Genomic DNA, 23,462 nt, shown 5'->3' with positions numbered 1-23,462 from the left:
TTTGCTCAACAGTTTAATCAATGAATTAAAAAGTCAAATACTTGAGCTAAAAAAACAGCGGTCACAGTCCTAAAAAAAATTGCACAATGACTATATAAATTCGACAAAAAACAGGCGGTATCTTGGCAAAGCCTCGCGGTAATAAATAACTAGATTATGTCATTAAATTAAATTAGCTGATTAATATTCAAAACACATTAAGTCTGATGTAACGCGGCATACTTGTCAAGTATCAGATTGCGGTATAATAATAATAACTAAAATAACCAAATAAAATGAAGATTACACAAACATTTATTTAATTACAGATTTTACATAAAAATAAAATTTTTAATAAAAGATTTGATAAAAGGTGAAAATGATCGAGCATGTCATTCAATATTCCGGTTATTTATCGTTCCCGTACACCGTAGTTTAATTTATTTATCGAGTTCCTCCCCTTGCCCATCCCCGATACGACTCTGTTCTCTGTTCTCGGTTCAAGGTACAGTTTTCAGGCGGATATTAATCTGTCAAGAGGATTAATAGTTCGATCTTGTATGCGATTGCAATCTGTAAGTAACCAGCTACTCAATGAATCAAAATATTTCTATGTCTGTCTTTCTAATTTTCTTTTTTTTCAATTCTTTATTAAATTAATTGTCACTATTCATCATTCGCCTTTACAGAAAAATAAAATTTCTATTAAAAGTCACTCAAAATCACGGAAAAAAATTAAAAATAAAAATTAAATAATCGTTTTCTAGTCACATATAGTAAAAATTACTAAAGAGGAATAATTAAAAAAATAATAATTAATATAATGTAGGTAATTATAAAATTATAAAAGCAGCTGGTATTTAAATGGTTAAGATTAAGACTAAAATATTTCCTGCAACTTTGTAGTAATTTTATCGATTAATAACCGTCGATAAACCAGTTTATGTGATACTAATTTTAGACGCCGTACCAAGACGGCATGTATATGTGTGGTTATATATATTCACATACAAACCATTACATCAATTTACAAGGATTAAATATCGCGGTTTATCATGTCCATAAATTGTACCGGTGATTTTTATTTATCACGACAGACTATACCGAGAATAATATAACCACAACGCTAATAAGAGCCTTTCAATTTTATTTCCATTAGTCACACCATAGTAACGATATATTAATTGATCTTTACCTATACATATATAATATCTGCATAGCTTCTGTTCTTTATGCAATTTTAATTTATTTTCAACAAAATATTATCATAAAATAACTTTATTTTTTATTTATTATTAATCTTAATATTATTTATTATTTGCAAAAATTTAATCTCATATTTTTTAGTAGTAATCAAATCAATTGAATTAACATGTTATTTTCACAAGAAATTGGCTTTACACACACTCGGTTTGAATTTCTTAGATATCCTGGTTTACATCGACATCCTTCGGCTAAAGTCTGAAACGACACAGCAATAATTTTAATAATTGATTTTAAATTAACAAAAATTTATTTAGAAAATTCTAAATTAAAGAAAAACTAACTTATTTGATATTATTGTTGGAAAAAAAAAAATTTTTTGGCTTGATAAATATTTTTATTTACATATTATCATATTGTAATATGACAATATTTTTATCACGATATTGTGAGGAATATTATGTTGATTACGTTAATTTATATATGAAAAGTGGATAAGACTTTCGATACTCGTGTGTTAGCACACTCGTTTTGCTCGTTGTGCCAATCTATTCATAACCGAGAACCCCTTTCACTTAGTTACGTAGTACACTATTACGTCGGATTATAAATGAAAATTTATAACGCATTCACAAAAAATGTGTCAATTTTATTTTTTTGCTCGACGGGCAGAAAGCGTCAACTTTCGGCCCACTGCGCTAAACGAAGTTACCCCTTTCTGCCTTCGTCGAGCAAAAAAATAGTATACACTCCACGGGAAGTAAATAAGAAAGCCTCAGATCACATGTTAGTTGACCTCGGCTTCGCCTCGGCCAACAATTGCATGTGATCTGAGACATTTCTTACTTTACTTCCCTAGGTGTGTAATATATTATTTAATTGATTTGTACGATAGATTACAATTTCGCATAAAATGTATTAAGATAGTTCTAGCATGAAACCACTTTTCGACAAATTCGGCTGAAATTTTTTTCACGGGTTCAGAATAGCTTAATTTATGAATTTCTTAAATTTCATAATTTTTTACCGTTTAGATAGCGAGATATTTAAAGACAAAATTCGCGATTTTGAGGGTCTTGCGCCATTTAAAGTATATAAAATGTCCGGTCTCTCCAACTATTTTTTATTATATTAAAAAATTCTCTCGACAGAATTAAAAAAAATAAATTTTTTCAAGAAAAATATTTTTTCTATTTTCTTCCGTGTTTTTTGTCAATAGTGGAAATCGTAAGCTTTAACATGGTATTCGAATTTTTTAATTTAGAAGCGAATTATAAGAAATCTAGCCGTAACACAAAAAAATGTATAAAAAATAATAAAAGATAATTATTTTATCTTTTTTTAAAATTAAACATAAAAAAAATAAGAAAATTTTAATTAGTAATAATAATAAAAAAATAACTTACAACTTGACAGTTTCTATGAGGTATTGGATACTCGCAAGAAGGTTCACACAAGATGATATTGTGCGTATAAAATTGATTTTCTCCACAATATCTATCAAGCTTCGAATATACTTTGAAAATCTCACCATCTGTAGCAAAAATCAATGAAAAATTATTTATTTATTTATTTATTAATTAATTAATTATTATAAAAATTAATTTTAACTTTAGTTATATAATTGTTGACTCTGGTTGGTCTTTTAACTCACCAGCATCATCAGGAATGGCTTGATTTTCTGGATCTTCAGGAAGATCGTCAGTACTGCACTCTTCGGGCTTGACACACAGGTCTTCTGAGTTTCTTACAAAACCAGGATTGCATTTACACCACGTCGTTCGCATCTATGGATCAAATTAAACAGTATATTTAATTTTCCAACTATTTCTACTCATTTTTAATTTTTCATTGTAAAAATGAAATATTACTCACATATGGACAAAATTCAGGCTTTGGATTGTTACAATGTGGCTCACATTCTTCGTGTAATTTAATAAATTCGTTCTCTCGGCAAGGATTTGTTCGAAATGCTTCAGTCACTGTAAGAGTCAAAATTTTATTTTAATTTATATTTATACTCTAAAATGTCGGGATCGAATTCGAAATAAATTTATAAAAAATAATTTTTTTTTACAAAAAAATTGACTTTTCTAAAATTTATTTATTTATTTATTTAATTTGAATACCAAGGCAATGGCCGAATCGCAAAAAAACAAAAATAGAAGAGTATAAAGTACATGTAAGATAATAAACAGATCTACATGGATATTTTAACCCTTCAGTACCCTCGCTATAAGAATTTTACTCACGCAATAACATTCAACTTATAGGATGTCGCTGCAGTGCAAGTGAGACACTAAAAAGAACGTGGGTACTGAAGGGTTAACAATATTTGGATTATGGCTAATAGAACAGTGAAAACAATCAAAAATTTGAGAAATGTAATCAAAATATTGAAACAAATTATCTTAAAAATTATTAACTTCCCTCTAAGAAAATCGAAGATTTTCAAAAATCGGCAAGTTATTGTTTTCACCCCGTTTTACGAGAAATCGAGTTTTCATCGAATCTCGACGTTTCGAGGTCCTAGAAATTTTTCCTGACTATTCCCGCGATGGTGTGTGTGTGTGTGTGTGTGTGTGTGTGTGTGTGTGTGTGTGTGTGTGTGTGTGTGTGTGTGGATGTATGTAAACCTCTTATAACTTTTGAACGGCTTGACCGATTTGATCGCAGTTGGTGACATTCGAAAGGGCTTGACCAAACTTAGATTTTGTATATACTTTGGAACGATTCGGACTAGTAGATTTTGAGAAATCGCAAAAAAACTACAAAAAAAAATTTTTTCAAAAGTGTTTTTTTTTTAATAACTTTTAAACGGCTTTACCAATCAATTCCAAAAACTTATCAGCTCTTAAGATCAAAAAACCACGTCGATCGCTGCCAGTCTGGTCGAAATCGGTCGATTCGTTCGTGAATTATCGTTGACGAAAGAAAACCGAAAAAAGAGTTTTTTCGGAATTACTCCGAAATTTTTCGTTCTATCAATTTAAACTTGAAGATTCTTCATGAAAATTAAAAAACTGCGTTGAATGCCACCAACCGCGTGAAAATCGGTTCCTTCATTCAAAAGTTATTGCGATTTGAAAATTCAAAAAATAGTGTTTTATCAAACTTCTATCAAACTTTTGAGCTCGAAGAGCTCAAAATCATACAAAAGCTATTTTTTTGAGCACGGAGAGCTCAAAATCACACATAAATTGTATTTATGAGCTCGAAGAGCTCAAAAATGTGATAAGTGCAATTTCAAGCGTTTAGGTATAGAATTGGCGGGAAGTTGCAGGGATGGCCTTCAGGGTCAACCGTTTTCCTAATTTTTTTATTTTTAAATCTTACTGATAAATCCTAACGTAAGAAGTAAAAAATAATGAATTATTAAAATTATTACATTTTATTAAATAAAATTATTTACTTTAATGTTACTGAAATTATCTGGCATAGAAATTTTTATGATTTCTTAACAAATAATTTTTTATGAAGGAATTTAATCGAAAAATTTTACTTGTAAAAATTAAAAAAAAATATTAATATACTTTTTTTTAAACACAAAATTTTATTTATTAAATCAAAGTTATTAACATTCTTTTCGAAGTGAGTTTCACTCCGAAGAAATTAAATCGATTGAAAATTCTTTACCCCACAAATTTTTTATCGTATATTTTTATAAAATCACATTTTTCCAAAAGTTTTTCAATAAAAATAATAAAATAAAAAATAATTTGAACTTACGAGTAAAACTGACGAATGCAAAGCTCAAAAAAATCCAAATATTGTAGCACACCATTTTGAAATAAAAAAACTATATACTTGGTCAAAACTCTCGTTCTCAACTGGACTTACCCGGTGATTACTGCCCTTAAAGTACCCGGTAACGTAGAAGGAGGAATGTCCTTATCTAAAAGTAAAATAAATTTTTCAGACGATCACTTGTTACTTGGTTCTTATCCAGTCGTGTCGATGACGTCATGACTCAACTATTTGCGATATGCATCTCATCTGTAAAAGGTACCTCTGCTTTCTCAATTTATCTAAAAGTTTGTCTGGCTGTCAGGGTAATGCCCGTAACAAATTGCTACTAATCTCGGGTACTCTGCTAATACTTCTAGTGTTTTTAAGATTTTATTTTCTCTATATCACATTGTTTTTACTCAAGTGGAAAACATAACGTTTAAGAGGCTTTTTACTTAACGTAAAGTTATGTTTATATTATCTCTATGTATCTCTCTGTTGATCTAGTCTACAGTAGCTTTTAGCTTCCGTAAGTTACATGTCACCATGGATTTTTAAATGGTCGTTTAATTTTAAATCGGCTACTGAAATACTTTAAATATAAGTTTATCTTGAGCTTTTTAAAACTTAAACTTTCAACTTCCGAAAATAAAAATTAAAATCTAAATTATTATTAATAATAACTAACAACCTTGTAGTCATAATGTGACTGCCGTGACTCGTGAACTATAAATAAATAAAATTTCGGTTTATTAAGTCATGATTTTTGTTAAATTGCACTGTAATTTTTTAACTATTGACGTTTTTAAAGATATAAACTCATCCCGATATTACACTCATCAAGAGCTTTCATTTGAGTACCCACGTGCATTTTGATATATTTTTCATACATACATATATATGATATATATAAATTAGGGGTGTGCGAATAGTGTTCGAATCGAATCAAATCGAATAGTACTATTCGAATCGAAATTTGAATCGAATATTCGAATAGTTCAAATAATTCGAATAGTTCGAATAATTCGAATATTTTAAATAATTCAAACAGTCGTTTTCTGTCGATGAACCAACTAATTTTTATGTAAAAATTAATTCGTTTTATTTTATTTGACTGAAGGAGTTTTCATAATTATTTGATAGTAAAGGCTGCTTATTATATTTGTAATAAATATTTCTTGGTGTATTCGGACCCCCTGTTTCGGAGCACCTCGTCATTTTGACATTTCTCCGGGAAAATTCGATTTTATTTTAAATGAGATCTACGACACGATGGTTCAGACATTGAAAGACTGTAAAGGTAGCAATGAAAAGCGACAACAATGAAAACGTCGCATAAGCTTTTTAATAAAAGATTTTATAGATATGATATTTATCATATTTGTGAAATATATAAAATATATAAAAAATTCGTGTGGGTATTCAAATGATAGATCTCGATAAGTGTAACTTCAGGATGAGCTTAGATTGTTAAAAATATCATCAGTAGACAACATACAATGTAATTTCTTAGTTATTGACATTTTTTAAGATATAAGCTCATTCTAATATTGCGCTTATCGAGACCTTTCATTTGAGTACGCACACGATTTTTTTCATATATTTTATATACCTATATGATATTTCCCATATTTGTGGAATATATAAAATACATAAAAAATTCGTTTGGGCTATGTAAATATTACTATAATGTAATATAGCTACATACGTAATTTATTTCAGTTAAGAGAAAAATAAATTAATTTAAATAATCTTAGCTAGAGATAAAGCTATAGAATTTCCAAATGTAGTCTATATTCACACTTTTTCAATGTCTGATCTATCGTGCCCGTAGATCTCATTTATTAAAAAAATCGAATTTTCCCGGAAAAATGTCAAAATGGCGAGGTGCGTTCATCATCAATTTTTCATATATATATGAAAAATATATCAAAAATGCATCTAGGTACTCAAATGAAAGGTATTGATGAGTGTAACATCGGGATGAGCTTATATCTTTAAAAATGTCAATATTTCACAAGATACAAGGTCATTTCTTAATTATGTTAAATTGCACTATTTTCTTAACTATTGACGTTTTTAAAGATATAAGCTCATTCCGATGTTACTTTACACTACATTACATTACACTCATTTGACCTTTCATTTGAGTACCCACATGCATTTTTGATATATTTTTCATATCTACATATATATAATATCGCGTTTGAGATGCCATAAGGGCGTATACCGGCAAAAGGTCCCGGTGAAAAGCCATAAGGGCGTATAAAAAATTTTTTTTCGGGAATCAACGTAGTTTCGTTTGAAAGATGCAGAAATGCAAAAAAAAAATTTTATATGCCCTTATGGCTCCCGGGATCCATCTCGGATACCATAAGGGCGTATCAAAAAAATTTTTTTTTGGTAACCGACGTATTTTTGTATGAGACGTGTAGAAATGCAAAAAAAAAATTTTTCCCATAAGGGAATATCAAAAAATTTTTTTTTTTAGAAATTGACGTATTATTGTATGAAACGTGCAGAAATGCAAAAAAAAATTTTTTCTTTTAGCTAAAAATTTTCTTGGACTTAGAAAAAAAAACAGAATTTTTATTATACGCCCTTATGGCATCCGAGGTGGGTCCCGGGAGCTATAAAGGTGTATGAAAAAAATTTTTTTTTGGGAATAACGTAGTTTCGTTCGAAATGTATGGAGATGCAAAAAAAAAATTTATACGCCCTTATGGCTCCCGGGACCCACCTCGGATGCCATAAGGGCGTATAATAAAAATTCTGTTTTTTTTTTAAGTCCAAGAAAATTTTTAGTTAAAAGAAAAAATTTTTTTTTGCATTTCTGCACGTTTCATACAATAATACGTCAATTTCCAAAAAAAAATTTTTTTGATACGCCTTTATGGTATCCGAGATGGGTCCCGGGAGCCATAAGGGCATATAAATTTTCGTCCGAAATGTGCAGAAATGAAAAAAAAAATTTTATACGCCCTTATGGTTCCCGGGTGCCATAAGGGCGTATAATTTTTGTACGCCCTTATGGCATCTGTAACGCGATATGTATAAATATATGAAAAATTGATGTGGGTACTCAAATGAAAGGTCTTGATGAGTGTAACATCGGAATGAGCTTATATCTTTAAAACTGTCAATATGTCATAAGATTCAAGGTAATTTCTTAATTATGTATCTAGAGATAAAGCATTTTCGGATGCAGTCTAAATACTTATCATCATAAATTGACTATCGGTGAAAATGATATGAAACCTTGAAAAGGCATAAATTAAAGTCAAGACCTTTGCAATGACACTAAATTTTACTAAAAAAACTGATTTTATTATATGACTATCCTGGAGACAAAATTTTTCTTACTCTTAATAATATAGATTACCGTCAAGATTAAAAATTTTTTTTTAATGATTAATTCATTTTTTTTAAAAGTAAAACTTTAAAACTTTTACATTTAAAAACACAAAACAACGATAAACAACTCACGAGACTCCAATAAATTTTTACAGCTGATATAATACTAAATAGAATAAAAATATAGAATAAAAATTAATGTAATAAATTGATTCATGATTATTCAACGATTTCTACTGGAGGTTTATCGGGAGTTCCAAAAATTTCTTCGAGTATCTTTTGCCGTTCCTCGTCAGTGAGTTCGCCGGTTATATCCTCAATCTTCGGTGGTTCGAGTTCCGGCCAATCTTTCTCATCGGAGGAATTATTATCCGATTCTTCTGCAGACTCTATCTCGATATTAGGACAGTCTTCGATTCTTATGCAATCGCCAGTTGCGTTCCTGATGTAGCCTTCAATGCACCAGCAGTCGTCTAAACCGTACTGGAATGCAAAAAATGTTAGTGAACCATTAATTGATTTTATTCTATTAAGTTAAAAATGAAAATTTCTTACTTTGTTACAAAAAATAGGATGTCGATCGTCGCAATAAGCTTCACAAGATAGTACCATTCCGCTAAGAGATGCATTTCCAGGGCAATCGTGTGGATCCACTGTGTTTTTGAGGTTTAAGTTGAAGTAGTCTTCATCGACATCTCCGGTTGGTATTGCTTCGATCCCTTTAAGAATATTGTTTTAAAAAATTTTTTTAAATCTCTTAAATTGTTGTAATTATTAGTGACTTTATTTATCTATTTCAAGTACACTTTCAAGAGTCAAATCCATTTTTAGACGGATTTAACCAGGTCATTTTTATGTTTTTTTACAAATCGACGGCCTAATTCGCAATTGGTCCAACTCCTTATTTTTTACAGGATGATTTTTTAACATTTTAATGTAGCAATAGTCTAATTATAAATTATTTTAATGATCCAAACCAAAATATTATACCTCGATTACACGGAAAAAAGTAAACTGTAATATTCACTCGGATTCCGGTTAATTTTTATAGTTTCAAACAGTAAAGCGGACATCGGGGTGGCAAAAATATAAATATTACAGGACTTAATGTAGAAAGTATAAAAGCCACAATTTATAATTTAATATCCAAAATAAGTGACAAGTAGCTGCCACTATAGTAAATAACGACTCTTTTATCTTAAAAAATTACAGTTTCAAACAGTAAAAATTTCCATTTCAATATATAGTCCATATTATGAAGAGAAGGGGAACTCGGATGAAAGAGGAGGTCGGTCCCACTCTGGGAGTATTTAACATTTGAAACAGTAAAAATTATACTTTTAAAATATACATTTTACCAGTCCAATCAAGTCAATAATTACAGTTTAATTTTTAGCGTTGCGTTTAAAATTTACTATTTTACTTTGTTAATAATGACGTTGCTTGTATTAGAAGATAATTTTTTAGGTACGAAATGATAAATATCGAAGTCTGAATTCTTAATTATTATACTTTAATATTTTAGACATTTACATAGCGAATATTACTGTTTGAAATAGTACTAGAACGTACTTAGTGTGCGTCATTGTGTATTTCAATTTTTTTAAAGTCCTAGTAAATAGATTTTACGAATTTCATTAAAAGTAAAATATTTTGCAACCACGCACACTGAATACGTTCTAAAACTTTTTTTTAATTTTTAAATTTACAATAAAATTTTTTTTTAATTTCCGAAAATCATAAACAATCATATCGGTTACTTGAATTTTTTAATTTTGTATCTTTTTGTAAAGAAAAAAAAAAAATTTCTCTTTCCTCATAGTCTTATGAACGTGGATTTGGCGAAATTTTTTTACAGTGAAACTGTTTTTGTTCGGATACTTGATTACAATTCTACTAGAGTAAACAGAAAAATGATTTTTTAAATTTAAAAACTTCTAAAAATTTGATTTAAAAAATAAATTAGTACTCATAGGAAAATTAAAAAATTTTCATACATAAAGTAAAATAGTTTTTTCCAAATTAAAAATAAAAAAAAACTATGTAAGTACTTACATGAGAAACAAAATACCGCAGCGAAAAAAATAATTTTATAATTTGAAGATAACATTTTTGATAACACTAAAGCATACTGATATTATTTTTTCATTATATAAGTTTCAATAATCATAACAATAATATAATGATGACGCTGTCGAATGACTAACTTACGTTATCTGTAAAAAATTTTTAGAAATTTATTACAATTCTTGTTTACTTAAAGTAGATAACTCCAGATATCTAATGAGCTGACGTCTTTTAATTTTGACGAGTATACGAACACATGTGTGGGACGAGGTTATTATTGTAACGTAACACAAGTAGGAGAACCGAACTAATTATAGTCATAATTAATATTGATTATTGTTTGATAATTATAAATCATAGAATAATACAGACGTCAATTTATATAGGTATAACGCAATAAGATAGATGGTAACGCATGTTTGGTTTTGGTAGAACATCAGGTATATGAACGTCGTACGTTTACTCAAGATAATTTCGTAAAAACGTAGGGAAAAACGGACCTTGAATAGCTTCGAACACTTGTCGTTACGAATAAAATAAACATGGTACTCGGTGCAGCTGAAAAATGTTCTAGAATGAGACGACTAGAACTAAACTTAAGTACGTTGTACTAAAAAAATAGATAGTATGATAAAGCGTAAATAGGTAGATTGAGACAATTCATGGTGATGTACATGTCTTCATAATTCTCTTCATTTAAATGATGATTGATTGATATTTTTAAATCGAAACCCGTCAAAGAATTTTCTGATATAAAAATTGCATGAATAAATCCCGGAAAAAATAGACCCGAAATAATTTTGAAGTTATGAAAAATTTTCATATAATTTCATTAAAATTATTACAAAATCAAAATTATGGTAATAATGATATTTTTTTTTTGTAACAAAAAATGGAGCGATCATTCTGTGGGTGCTTCTTTTTCAGGAAAATTGTGGGTGTGATACAATTATGATTATTATAATTTTTATTTTATAATAATTTTAATGAAAAAATATGAATTTTTCATAACTTCAATATTTTTTCCAGGTCTATTTTTTCCAATTACCGCAAGAATAATTTTTTGACCAAAATTAGCAATGAAAATTGCCGACAGAGGGCACATAACCGCTGAATTTTCTCCTTACAAGAGAGTGAAGCTTAAAGTCGTAAAATAAAATCATTTTTTTATTTTTTAACGCGCATATCTAATATTTATTTTGAAAAAATATTTATAGAAAATATACTATTAAAAAAAAAAATTGAATAAGAATTGAGTTTTTATTTTCATATACAGTCTGATAAAGCGATATATAACCAGATCAACTTATATCAACTCATAACAAGCCATACGAAATTGTACACAAGTGCTGATTTTTTTTTTAAGTAGAATAAAAAAAAGTAGTATTTAATTATTGTATAATATTATTTGAAATATTTTAACTCGACGGTGATATTCCAAGGATAAGTTTAACACAAAACTATCAGACTTTATTAGAAAAAGGCCATTCGGCAACCGGAATGCAAGTAGATTTTATAATGAATAGAAAAAAACTACTCGGATTATATACAAAAAAAAAAAAAATAATTTTCAATTTTCTTAGCGGGAAGTTGAAAAAAAAAACACTAGTGCAACAGCAAATTTCATAATTGGCATAGTAGAATGGGACATAATTTTAAGACTATACACAAGATATAGTACTCGAATTGAAGCTTATTTAAAGAGCTTTCAAATGCAATTTACAGAGATTCAATAAGTTATCCCATTCAAAATTTACTCAAGCAAGAAAGTGAAGAAAAATGAATTTTCAAAATTTTGAAAATTTTTAAATCTAGGCATTTCTAAATTACTCGACCGATTAAGCTTATCTCCGAACTTGACTTCGGTATTTATCTGTAGAATAAGTATGTTGAGTTTGGTGGAGATCTGTTGCTATTTGTAGACACACGGAAAAAGGAAAACTCGAAAAATTACAGTACAAAATGTAGAATCGGTCCTGTCGTAATCAAAACTAGAAAAATTACAGATTAAAATAACATTTTTCTCAATTTAATTTTTAATTTAGGGTACTCAAATAAAAGGTCTTGATGAGTGTAACATCGGGATGAGCTTTTTTTTTTTTTTTTTTTTTTTTTTGGCGAGAGGAGGGAAATCTTCATAAGACACCGGCTAGATGTTGATGATTTGGTTGCCGGTAGCGTGAGATTTTTACTCACTAAAACCCTCCCCTCTCTTGTACCTGATACTGCGGGCCCGCGTTAGCATTACTTCGTAGTACCAGGCCCCCTCCAAGCTACTCCTGTAGCTATTTCCTCCTGTAGCTATTCCCTCCGCTTTTTTTTTCCTCTTTCCTCTTCTCCAGCAGGACCTCACGCGTCAGCCGGCAAGGCCTCGACATATGGGATTTTTACGTCCCACCTACTATTCCCTCCGTTTTGCAGCTGTGGCCGACTTACAGTCTGTACCCGCATTTGCCTGTACCCCGCCCATTAGCACAGGGGCACAGTGACCGAGGAAATCACAGAGACCTCGGTCAAGGTACAGTCGGCAAGGAAGCAAGCCCCGGAAAATCGCAGAAAAATTGAGACTGCCAGGGCTCGAACCCACGCCTGAGCGACTGCTGTACGGCAGTTTAAGACTTAAACCGCTCGGCCACGCAGTCGCCTAACATCGGGATGAGCTTATATCTTTAAAAATGTCAGTACACGGAAAAAACGAGATTTAACTGGTTTCCATGTTGGACGGAACCTAGTTCCATCTATAGTGAAAAAAATTTGCAAATGGTTACTACTTCAATGTAGACTGTAGTAGGTATAGTTTTCATTTATTTCAGTTCAATCCGGGATGGGGCTCAGAGCCATCTGAGATTTTTTTGTCTCAGATGGTTGTCAGTACCACGCGCATGCTCGTCAGTCCCATCTTACATAGAAGTGGCGTCCATTTGGAATTTAACTAGAATCTATCTGCAGATAGTACCTATTTTTACATTATCATTTTCAAGTGCATTTTGCAATCAAATATATATGAATGAATAATAAGTATATTATAATGAATAATACAGATTATAATTTTATTCCAAATCAAAAAACTAATCCTTAATAAGTTTAAAAAAAAAATAGATTCAAAAGAAAAATTTTAAATTTGAAATTAAAAATTAAAATTAAAATTAAAAAATTGAAAAAAAAAAAATTCTTTTTTTTATTTTTTTATTTTAAATTAAAATTTTTTTTTAATTTATTTTTTAAACTTATTAAGGATTAGTTTTTTGATTTGGAATAAAATTATAATCTGTATTATTCATTATAATATACTTATTATTCATTTATATTATTCATATATATATTTATCAGAACAAGTCAGAACAATACTCCAATTGAATTTCAAGTCTAGATCTCAAAATACAATTCTATAAAGTGCCCAGCGGAGCGAGCGGGTAACAACTAGTATATATATATATATATATATATATATATATATATATATATATATATATGTATATATATATATATATATATATATGTATAAATATATGAAAAATTGATGTGGGTACTCAAATGAAAGGTCTTGATGAGTGTAACATCGGAACGAGCTTATATCTTTAAAACTGTCAATATGTTATAAGATTCAAGGTAATTTCTTAATTATGTATCTAGAGATAAAGCATTTTCGGATGCAGTCTAAATACTTATCATCATAAATTGACTATCGGTGAGTATGATATGAAACGTTGAAAAGGCATAAATTAAAGTCAAGACCTTTGCAATGACACTAAATTTTACTAAAAAAACTGATTTTATTATATGACTATCCTAAAGACAAAATTTTTCTTACTCTTAATAATATAGATTACCGGCAAGATTAAAAATTTTTTTTTAATGATTAATTCATTTATTTTAAAAGTAAAACTTTAAAACTTTTACATTGAAAAACACAAAACAACGATAAACAACATACGAGACTCCAATAAATTTTTACAGCTGATATAATAAGAATAAAAATTAATGTAATAAATTGATTGATTATTATTCAACGGTTTGTACTGAAGTTTAATTTTGATAGAAATTATAAAGCATATCTTCGAGGCGCTTTATCCATTCGTCACGACTGAGTTGGTCGGTTACATCCTCAATCTCCGGTAGTTTGGGTTCCGGCGCATCTTTCTCATCGTTGGAATTATCATCCAATGCTTCTGCAGACTTTAGCTTGATATTGGGACAGTCTTCGATTCTTATGCAATCGTCAGTTGCGTTTTTAACGTAGCCTTCAATGCACATGCAGTGGCTCATATTGTCCTGGAATGCAAAAAATGTTAGTGAACCATTAATTGATTTTATTTTATTAAGTTAAAAATGAAAATTTCTTACTCTGATACACCAAATAGGATCTGGATCGTCGCAAGAAGGTACACAAACTTGTGGTGTTTTTGTAAAAGATGAATTTGCAGGACAATCGTATGAAGTTATTTTTCTGAATTTTGAGTTGAAGTAGTATTTATCGACATCTCCGGTTGGTATTGCTTCGATCCCTTTAAGAATATTGTTTTAAAAAATTTTTTTAAATCTCTAAAATTGTTGTAATTATTAGTGACTCTGTTTATTTATTTCAAGTACACTTTCAAGAGTCAAATCCATTTTTAGACGGATTTAACCAAGTCATTTTTATAAGTATTTTTACAAATCGACGGTCTAATCAGCAATTGGTCTAACTCCTTATTTTTTACAGGATGATTTTTTAACATTTTAATGTAGCAATAGTCTAAATATAAATTATTTTAATGATCCAAACCAAAATATTATACCTCGATATAGATATTAAATTATTTTTTAAAGTGATAATAAATTTTGAACTAATTGATTTTTCATAGAAATGGACGATTTTCTAAAATAGAGTTAGATAATTTGCTAATTAGAACGTCGAAATGATAAAATAATCATATACACGGGAAAAAGAAAAATAAAAAAATTACATTATATAATGTAATGTGGCGCTTCGTGTAAAAAATTGGAAAAATTACATATATTTAGATTACAATTATTACAGATTTTGTAAGAATTACAGTGTAAAATTTAAATATTACATTGAATGCTCTTAAAATTAACATTCAAAGTTTGAATTTAGAAGAATGTTACTTCGAACTGTAATTCTTATAGTTTTAAATACGACGAGACACTTATTACTATTTATAATGTAATTTTCTAAATGAATAAATTAAATAAATAAATAATGTAATTTTTTGATTTTTATTTTTTCCGTGAAATTTTGAAGAATTTTAACATAATTTTTTTTATTTTACAAAATGGAGGGTCTACGATAATTTTATTAGGACTAATCCGGCATAAGATCCAAAAGTTTTTCACTTGACACTCTTTTTATATTGATGTGAAATAAAAAAATAATTGCAGTATATTCGTGACATACGCACAGAACAGATAAACCTTCAAAATAACAAAGAAGATTAAATTACAGCTCCAGCAATTTTTGAATATATGATTTCAATGAAATAGCGTTTAAAAACTTAATTTTAAAATTAAAAAAAAAATTCCGCCCTTGAATTTATTTATTACCTTTAAATTTATTTTAAAATACGAAACTTCTCTATAAAATTAAACAGAAAAATGATTTTTTTAATTTAAAAACCTAAAAATTTGATTTAAAAAATAAATCAGTACTCATAGGAAAATAAAAAAATTTTCATATATAAAGTAAAATAGTTTTTTCCAAATTAAAGATCAAAAATCACTATGTAAGTACTTACATGCGAAACAAAATACCGCAGTGAGAAAAATAATTTTATCATTTGAAGACAACATTTTTAATATTACTAAAGCATACTGGGATTATTGTTTAATTATATAGGTTCCAATAATCATAACAATAATATAATGATTACGCTGTCGAATGACTAACTTACGTTATCTGTAGAAAATTTTTAAAAATTTATTACAATTCTTGTGTACTTAAAATAGATTACTAGAGATATCTAATTGGCTGACGTCTTTTAATTTTGACGAGCATACCAACACATGTGTAAGGGAAGAAGGTTATTATTGTAACATAACACAAGTAGAAGAACCGATCTAATCATAGTCATACTTAATATTGATTATTGTTTGATAATTATAAACCATAAAATAATACAGACGTCAATTTATATAGGTATAACGCAATAGGATAGATGGTAACGCATGTTTGGTTTTGGTAGAACATTACACGGAAAAAAGAAAACTCAAAAAATTACAGTATAAAATTTAAAATCGGTCCCGTCGTAATCAAAACTAGAAAAATTACAGTTTGAAATAGCATTTTTCTAAATTCAATTTTTAATTTATTATTCAGAGCTTTCAATGTAAATATTACATTTTATAATGTAATTCTTATAAAATCTGTAATAATTACATTTGAAACTGTAATTTTTCCAGTTCTCATCACGAAGCGCCACGTTGCATTATATACTGTAATTTTACGAGTTTTCTTTTTTCAGTGCACTATCGTTCTGACAAGTCGCGTTATATATATATATATATATATATATATATATATATATGCTATATATATATATATGTATGTATATAATATAAACTTATGAACCATATGCATTTTCTGAATCCGATTAACGAGCTGAGTCGAAATATAGCAAAATTTTTCAATAGTTCCGTCATGAGGATTAATGCAATAGTTAGATTTCTATGAAATCTACTAAAAGGGTTTTTTCAGAAATAATTTTTTAAACATTAATAAATAAGTTTTATGAACGATTACTCATTAATTTAGTGCGTAGAAGTTTTATTTAATATTGAGCAACAACTTTAATTAAAGAAATAAATCATACAATTTTTCAACGATAATTGATACGTATTCATTATCTTACATTTATTTAGATAAAATAAAATTAATTTTGGGAAGTATCAAGCTCAATTCTACAATTTACTTCATCAGAGCCCTGAGGAGGTGTATTAATGAGTATTAAAATTATTCGGCCCGAAGATTTGCTGAAGAATTCTTTGAGTTTCTGGGTCATCGAGGTCAAGATCGGTGTGGTGATTCACATACCCAGAGTCCCTGGGCTCGCTAAGGACTTTCTGGGTGTCTTTTTTTAGTGTGGGGTACTCGTCGTCAACTTGATCCTGGTTCTTTTCAGCGTACCAATCATTAAGCGTTCCAAAAACTTCTCTCAGCAGTTTCGTTGTTTGTGGATTATTCGGATCGATATTGTAAGAATCCTCGGCATTACTTGTAGGCTCGTTAGTTACTTCTGGACATTCTTCGAGTTTTACACACTGATAGTGTTCGTTTCTTACGAAACCAGGACGACAATGACATCCATTAGTATTTTTACTTACGTCAAAACTCGAGTCATCGGGATCTTGACATGTTGTATCACCACCGTCTTTATAATTGTAATATTCATTCGTATCACATTTGTAATTTGGAATCGCTTCAATCCCTTTAAAATAAAAAACAAATGAGTTAATAAAATATTGTAATTAAAATTTTTCTATAATTAATTTAAATCAGGATGTTGTCGACCAAAATAATGTTATGTTTAATTTATTTTAACATGCGACGTTTCGTCAGTTTTATTCTGACATCATCACACTGATAGAAGGATTTGTTTATAGTTAATAATATTTGTTAATATTTAACAAATCATTTATTAGAAACCACTTTTTAGTCATTAACAAATATTTTTTAGTATTTAAAAATATTTATTAATATTTAATAAATCAATATCAGATTTATTGAATACAAACAAATCATTTCAAATACTAAGAAATATTTGTTTATTAATATTAAAAAGTAGTCTCTGACAAATGATTTGTTAACTATAAACAAATATTTTTTAATACAAAAAATCCTTCTATCAGTACAGGCACCTATGTATTTATAAACAAATAAACAATTAACAATTTTCATGTAAAATCAAAAACTCAATACAAATATCTAAAAAATAAATTAATAAATATCAATATGATCAAGATCACGGGTAATTGGAAAAATAATGTTAATCAATTTAAACAATCATTTGTTTTTTATCAAGCTCTCAATAATGTCTAAAAAGTCGTCAAATTTAAACAAGTACATTGACAATCTTTTTTTAATATAATTATCATTATGATTACCAATTGATAGTTGGATAAACACAACAATATTTATAACAAATAAAAATTTTCATATTATTTCATTAAAATTATTACAAAATCAAAATTATGGTAATAATGATATTTTTTTTTTGTAACAAAAAATGGAGCGATCTTTCTGGGGGTGCTTGTTTTTCAGGAAAATTGTGGGTGTGATACAATTATGATTATTATAATTTTTATTTTATAATAATTTTAATGAATATCCAAGTATACAGTACTAATAGTAACACGTTAAATCTAGTGCTCTCTGAATTTTTATTTAGAACCTCATAATAATGTAAGTAGCTAAAGTGCATTAAATATTATCTTGTGTATAAAAAATTACTCTATAATTAGAGATATTAATCAAGACCTTCTATCATTGAATAATTAATATATCTGCATTTCTTACATTGTGAAAATTGTTGTGAGTGATATGAGGTTAAGTTTTACTATTTTTCAGCGCATCGCCTACGTGCATTGCTGTCCATAGTCAACAGTTGATGTTGATATTCTGTGTAAACTATAATTTCATGCTCTACATTACTGTATTAGTGACTTAATAGTGTGAGTGTCACATATTAATTTCTCACCAGTGTAGCTGTCAAATCAGCCTTACACTAAATTGAAAACAAACTACAAGTCATCATTATGTCAACAGTTACATAAACAAGCAAAACTTTCCTACTGAAGTGAGTGTTTCGTTTTAAACTGTCAAATTGTTATGTCAGTACTTTCTGATCAGTGCTTCAAATGTAAGAACAGTGTAAGAACTCCATTTACCTGTGATACATGCGGAAAATCATTTCACACAAGTTGTTTGCGTGATTTCTTCAAAAACAAACTACCATCAGATTGTTGTTGTAGAGATAAGTTTGGATACTTATTGAAACGGCTTGACTCCAATTCACAGATAAAAAACAATCGTCTTGCCTCTCTTAAACCTGTGAATTCATATAACTCTTCAACTTCAAGCTTTAAATCAGCAAAGTCATCAGAAAATTCTCCAGCGTTAGTCTCAAAAACAAATCAAAAGCCAAGTGCATCCTCTCCTACTTCACCAGCATTTTTACTATCACTTGCTATTGACTCAGTATTTGATTCTCCAACTTCATCTACACTTACAATGTCTGAATCAGCAAAACAAACAATACCAAATCCTGAAGCAATAAATAACGTGTCGCAAAATGAATTACCGGATGGTTGGTTTAATAAATCAACAGATGAAAAATTAACACTTTTGATGAAAACCTTGTCTACTCATTCTCAGTCGCTTTCTGAAATACCTAATATTACAAAGAAACTCAATGAATTATCTACAAAGTTTGATAATATAAATAAGCGTCTTGATGATTTGCATGGTAAACAATCTGAGACAAAAGACCAAGTAGACAAATTAACCTCGGATTTAACTAAAAATTCAAAAACAATAAAAGAATTGAAATCCAAAGTTGAAAAGCTTGAAGATGAAACAGGTCTATTTTTTCCAATTACCGCAAGAATAATTTTTTGACCAAAATTAGCAATGAAAATTGCCGACAGAGGGCACACAACCGCTGAATTTTCTCCTTACAAGAGAGTGAAGCTTAAAATCGTAGAATAAAATCATTTTTTTATTTGTTAACGCGCATATCTATTATTTACTTTGAAATAATATTTATAGAAAACTAGACGACCCGGTGAACTTCGTATCATCTACATATATTTGTGAAAAGTATAGTCAAAACTTGATACAAAATTTTTATTTACATTAAATGCAACATATTTATACACTTAATTAATTTTAAAGCTTTCCGATGGACTACATTTTTTATCTTTTCTTGCAGTGCGTAAATATATAAAGATGGTGGTTTTCCGACTCACGAACAGTCGTCAGGTCGTCTTCTCCTTGGCATTTTGAAACAAAAACAATAAAAAATTTCTTGCGCACTGACAATCTGATGATAGATTTTATTCATTGGCTTGAAATTAATTTATTTCTTTTAACAACTAACTGACACTTTTTTTTATTTCTGAAAACAAAACAGACCAAAAAGATCGGACCTCACTTCACAGCTAGGAACGGACCCAAAGAGATCGGACCTCATTACTCAGCTCAGAACATTGTGTATTGGAAAACTAAATTGTCGTTTTTAGTATTTTCTGTTGTTTATTATTTATGTTTTTCACCGTTTAAACTTCCCTGAACTTCCAAAATTTCCTGTTTCTCTTGAGATTTTATCAAATTTTATATCTGTAGGAACTGATATTTGAAGAATATGAATTTTTTGACAATTAATACCTCCGCACTCTTATGTGAGGGAGGAATTTCATAAGATTCTATTCGAGATGATTTCTACATTATAAAGAAAAGATTCTTACAAAACTTCGAGTCTATAAAAACTATTGTTTGGAAATGATAGTTTTTCATTGCTGACGTCCCCGCAATCCTTTTTGGGGTTAGAATTTGATAAAATCCATTCTTAGCTGAACTTAAAACTATACACGAAGATTCCTACGAAATTTAGAGTCTGTAGAAAGTTACAGTTTGGAGATAGAAATTTAACATTCTAACAGCCACCCCCGCAATCTTTATTAGGGTGGGTTGCTGTAAAATCCGTTCTTAAAATATTTCCGCACCACATATGGAAGACTCCAACTAAATTTGCCGTCTGTGGGATCTATAATTTGAAAATTAAAAATTTTCATTGTTAATATCTGCCCCGCAACCCCCTGTGGAGTGAGCTATCGTGAAATTCGTCCATAGATTATTTCTATATCCCTTACAGAAGATTCCTACCAAATTTGGGGTCTATAGGATCCATAGTTTAAAAACGGGAATTATTCATTGTTAACGCCCCCGCAATTCCCTTTGGGGGAGGATTTTTTGAAAATTATTATGACATACAAACCTTCTCCTGAAAATTCTGAAGACAACAAAAAAAAAATTAGCCCAATCGGTCCAGCCGTTCTCAAGTGATGCGTGGACATACATGCGGCATTTTATTTTTATTTATATAGATATACTAAAAACAAAAATTGAATAAGAATTAAGTTTTTATTTTCATATACAGTCTGATAGAGTGATATATAACCAGATCAACTTATATCAACTCATAACAAGCCATACGAAATTGTACACAAGTGCTGATTTTTTTTTTAAGTAGAATAAAAAAAAGTAGTGTTTAATTATTGTATAATATTATTTGAAATATTTTAACTCGACGGTGATATTCCAAGGATAAGTCTAACACAAAACTATCAGACTTTATTAGAAAAAGGCCATTCGGCAACCGGAATGCAAGTAAATTTTATAATGAATAGAAAAAAACTACTCGGATTATATACAAAAAAAAAAAAATAATTTTCAATTTTCTTAGCGGGAAGTTGAAAAAAAAAACACTAGTGCAACAGCAAATTTCATAATTGGCATAGTAGAATAGGACATAATTTTGAGATTATACACAAGATATAGTACTCGAATTGAAGCTTATTTAAAGAGCTTCCAAATGCAATTTACAGAGATTCAATAAGTTATCCCATTCAAAAGTTATTCAAGCAAGAAAGTGAAGAAAAATAAATTTTCAAAATTTTGAAAATTTTTAAATCTCGGCATTTCTAAATTACTCGACCGATTAAGCTTATCTCCGAACTTGACTTCGGTATTCATCTGTAGAATAAGTATGTTGAGTTTGGTGGAGATCTGTTGCTAATTGTAGACACACGGAAAAAGGAAAACTCGAAAAATTACAGTATAAAATGTAGAATCGGTCCTGTCGTAATCAAAACTAGAAAAATTACAGATTAAAATAACATTTCTCTCAATTTAATTTTTAATTTAGGGTACTCAAATAAGAGGTCTTGATGAGTGTAACATCGGGATGAGCTTTTTTGGCGAGAGGAGGGAAATCTTCATAAGACACCGGCTAGATGTTGATGATTTGGTTGCCGGTAGCGTGAGATTTTTACTCACTAAAACCCTCCCCTCTCTTGTACCTGATACTGTGTGCCCGCGTTAGCATTACTTCGTAGTACCAGGCTCCCTCCAAGCTACTCCTGTAGCTATTTCCTCCTGTAGCTATTCCTTCCGCTTTTTTTTCCTCTTTCCTCTTCTCCAGCAGGACCTCACGCGTCAGCCTGCAAGGCCTCGACATATGGGATTTTACGTCCCACCTACTATTCCCTCCGTTTTGCAGCTGTGGCCGACTTACAGTCTGTACCCGCATTTGCCTGTACCCCGCCCATTAGCACAGGGGCACAGTGACCGAAGAAATCACAGAGACCTCGGTCAAGGTACAGTCGGCAAGGAAGCAAGCCCCGGAAAATCGCAGAAAAATTGAGACTGCCAGGGCTCGAACCCACGCCTGAGCGACTGCTGTACGGCAGTTTAAGACTTAAACCGCTCGGCCACGCAGTCGCCTAACATCGGGATGAGCTTATAGCTTTAAAAATGTCAGTACACGGAAAAAACGAGATTTAACTGGTTTCCATGTTGGACGGAACCTAGTTCCATCTATAGTGAAAAAAATTTACAAATGGTTACTACTTCAATGTAGACTGTAGTAGGTATAGTTTTCATTTATTTCAGTTCAATCCGGGATGGGGCTCAGAGCCATCTGAGACTTTTTTGTCTCAGATGGTTGTCAGTACCACGCGCATGCTCGTCAGTCCCATCTTACATAGAAGTGGCGTCCATTTGGAATTTAACTAGAATCTATCTGCAGATAGTACCTATTTTTACATTATCATTGTCAAGTGCATTTTGCAATCAAATATATATGAATGAATAATACAGATTATAATTTTATTCCAAATCAAAAAACTAATCCAGAATAAGTTTAAAAAAAAAATAGATTCAAAAGAAAAATTTTTAATTTAAAATTAAAAATTAAAATTAAAATTAAAAAATTGAAAAAAAAAAAATTCTTTTTTTTATTTTTTTATTTTAAATTAAAATTTTTTAATTTATTTTTTAAACTTATTAAGGATTAGTTTTTTGATTTGGAATAAAATTATAATCTGTATTATTCATTATAATATACTTATTATTC

At 29.4% G+C, this 23,462-nt stretch overlaps 2 protein-coding genes across 2 annotated transcripts in view; both read right to left on the bottom strand.

Moving 5' to 3' along the window:
- Positions 1-1,328: 1,328 nt before the first annotated feature.
- Positions 1,329-23,462, bottom strand: part of LOC123264863 (serine protease inhibitor swm-1-like) — a 141,541-nt gene continuing 119,407 nt past the window's right edge. Inside the window, exons 2-6 of the mRNA XM_044728385.1 lie at positions 4,912-5,178; positions 3,058-3,164; positions 2,837-2,969; positions 2,589-2,716; positions 1,329-1,440 (exon numbers count right to left, since the gene is read on the bottom strand). Coding sequence (XP_044584320.1) covers positions 1,333-1,440; positions 2,589-2,716; positions 2,837-2,969; positions 3,058-3,164; positions 4,912-4,966 — 531 coding nt within the window. The 5' untranslated portion in view covers positions 4,967-5,178 and the 3' untranslated portion in view covers positions 1,329-1,332. The remainder of the gene's footprint in view (positions 1,441-2,588; positions 2,717-2,836; positions 2,970-3,057; positions 3,165-4,911; positions 5,179-23,462) is intronic.
- LOC123264866 lies at positions 8,470-10,452 on the bottom strand. Its single transcript, XM_044728389.1, has 3 exons — positions 10,321-10,452; positions 8,821-8,984; positions 8,470-8,748 (listed from the first exon to the last, which is right to left on the bottom strand). Exons 1-3 carry the CDS (start codon positions 10,373-10,375, stop codon positions 8,485-8,487), a joined length of 483 nt encoding a protein of 160 aa, XP_044584324.1. The 5' UTR covers positions 10,376-10,452; the 3' UTR covers positions 8,470-8,484.

Source organism: Cotesia glomerata, linkage group LG5, assembly GCF_020080835.1.
Source record: "Cotesia glomerata isolate CgM1 linkage group LG5, MPM_Cglom_v2.3, whole genome shotgun sequence".
Classification (NCBI taxonomy): domain Eukaryota; kingdom Metazoa; phylum Arthropoda; class Insecta; order Hymenoptera; family Braconidae; genus Cotesia; species Cotesia glomerata.
Note: the sequence above shows the minus strand (reverse complement) of the source record. Positions and strands in the feature narration are given on the sequence as shown.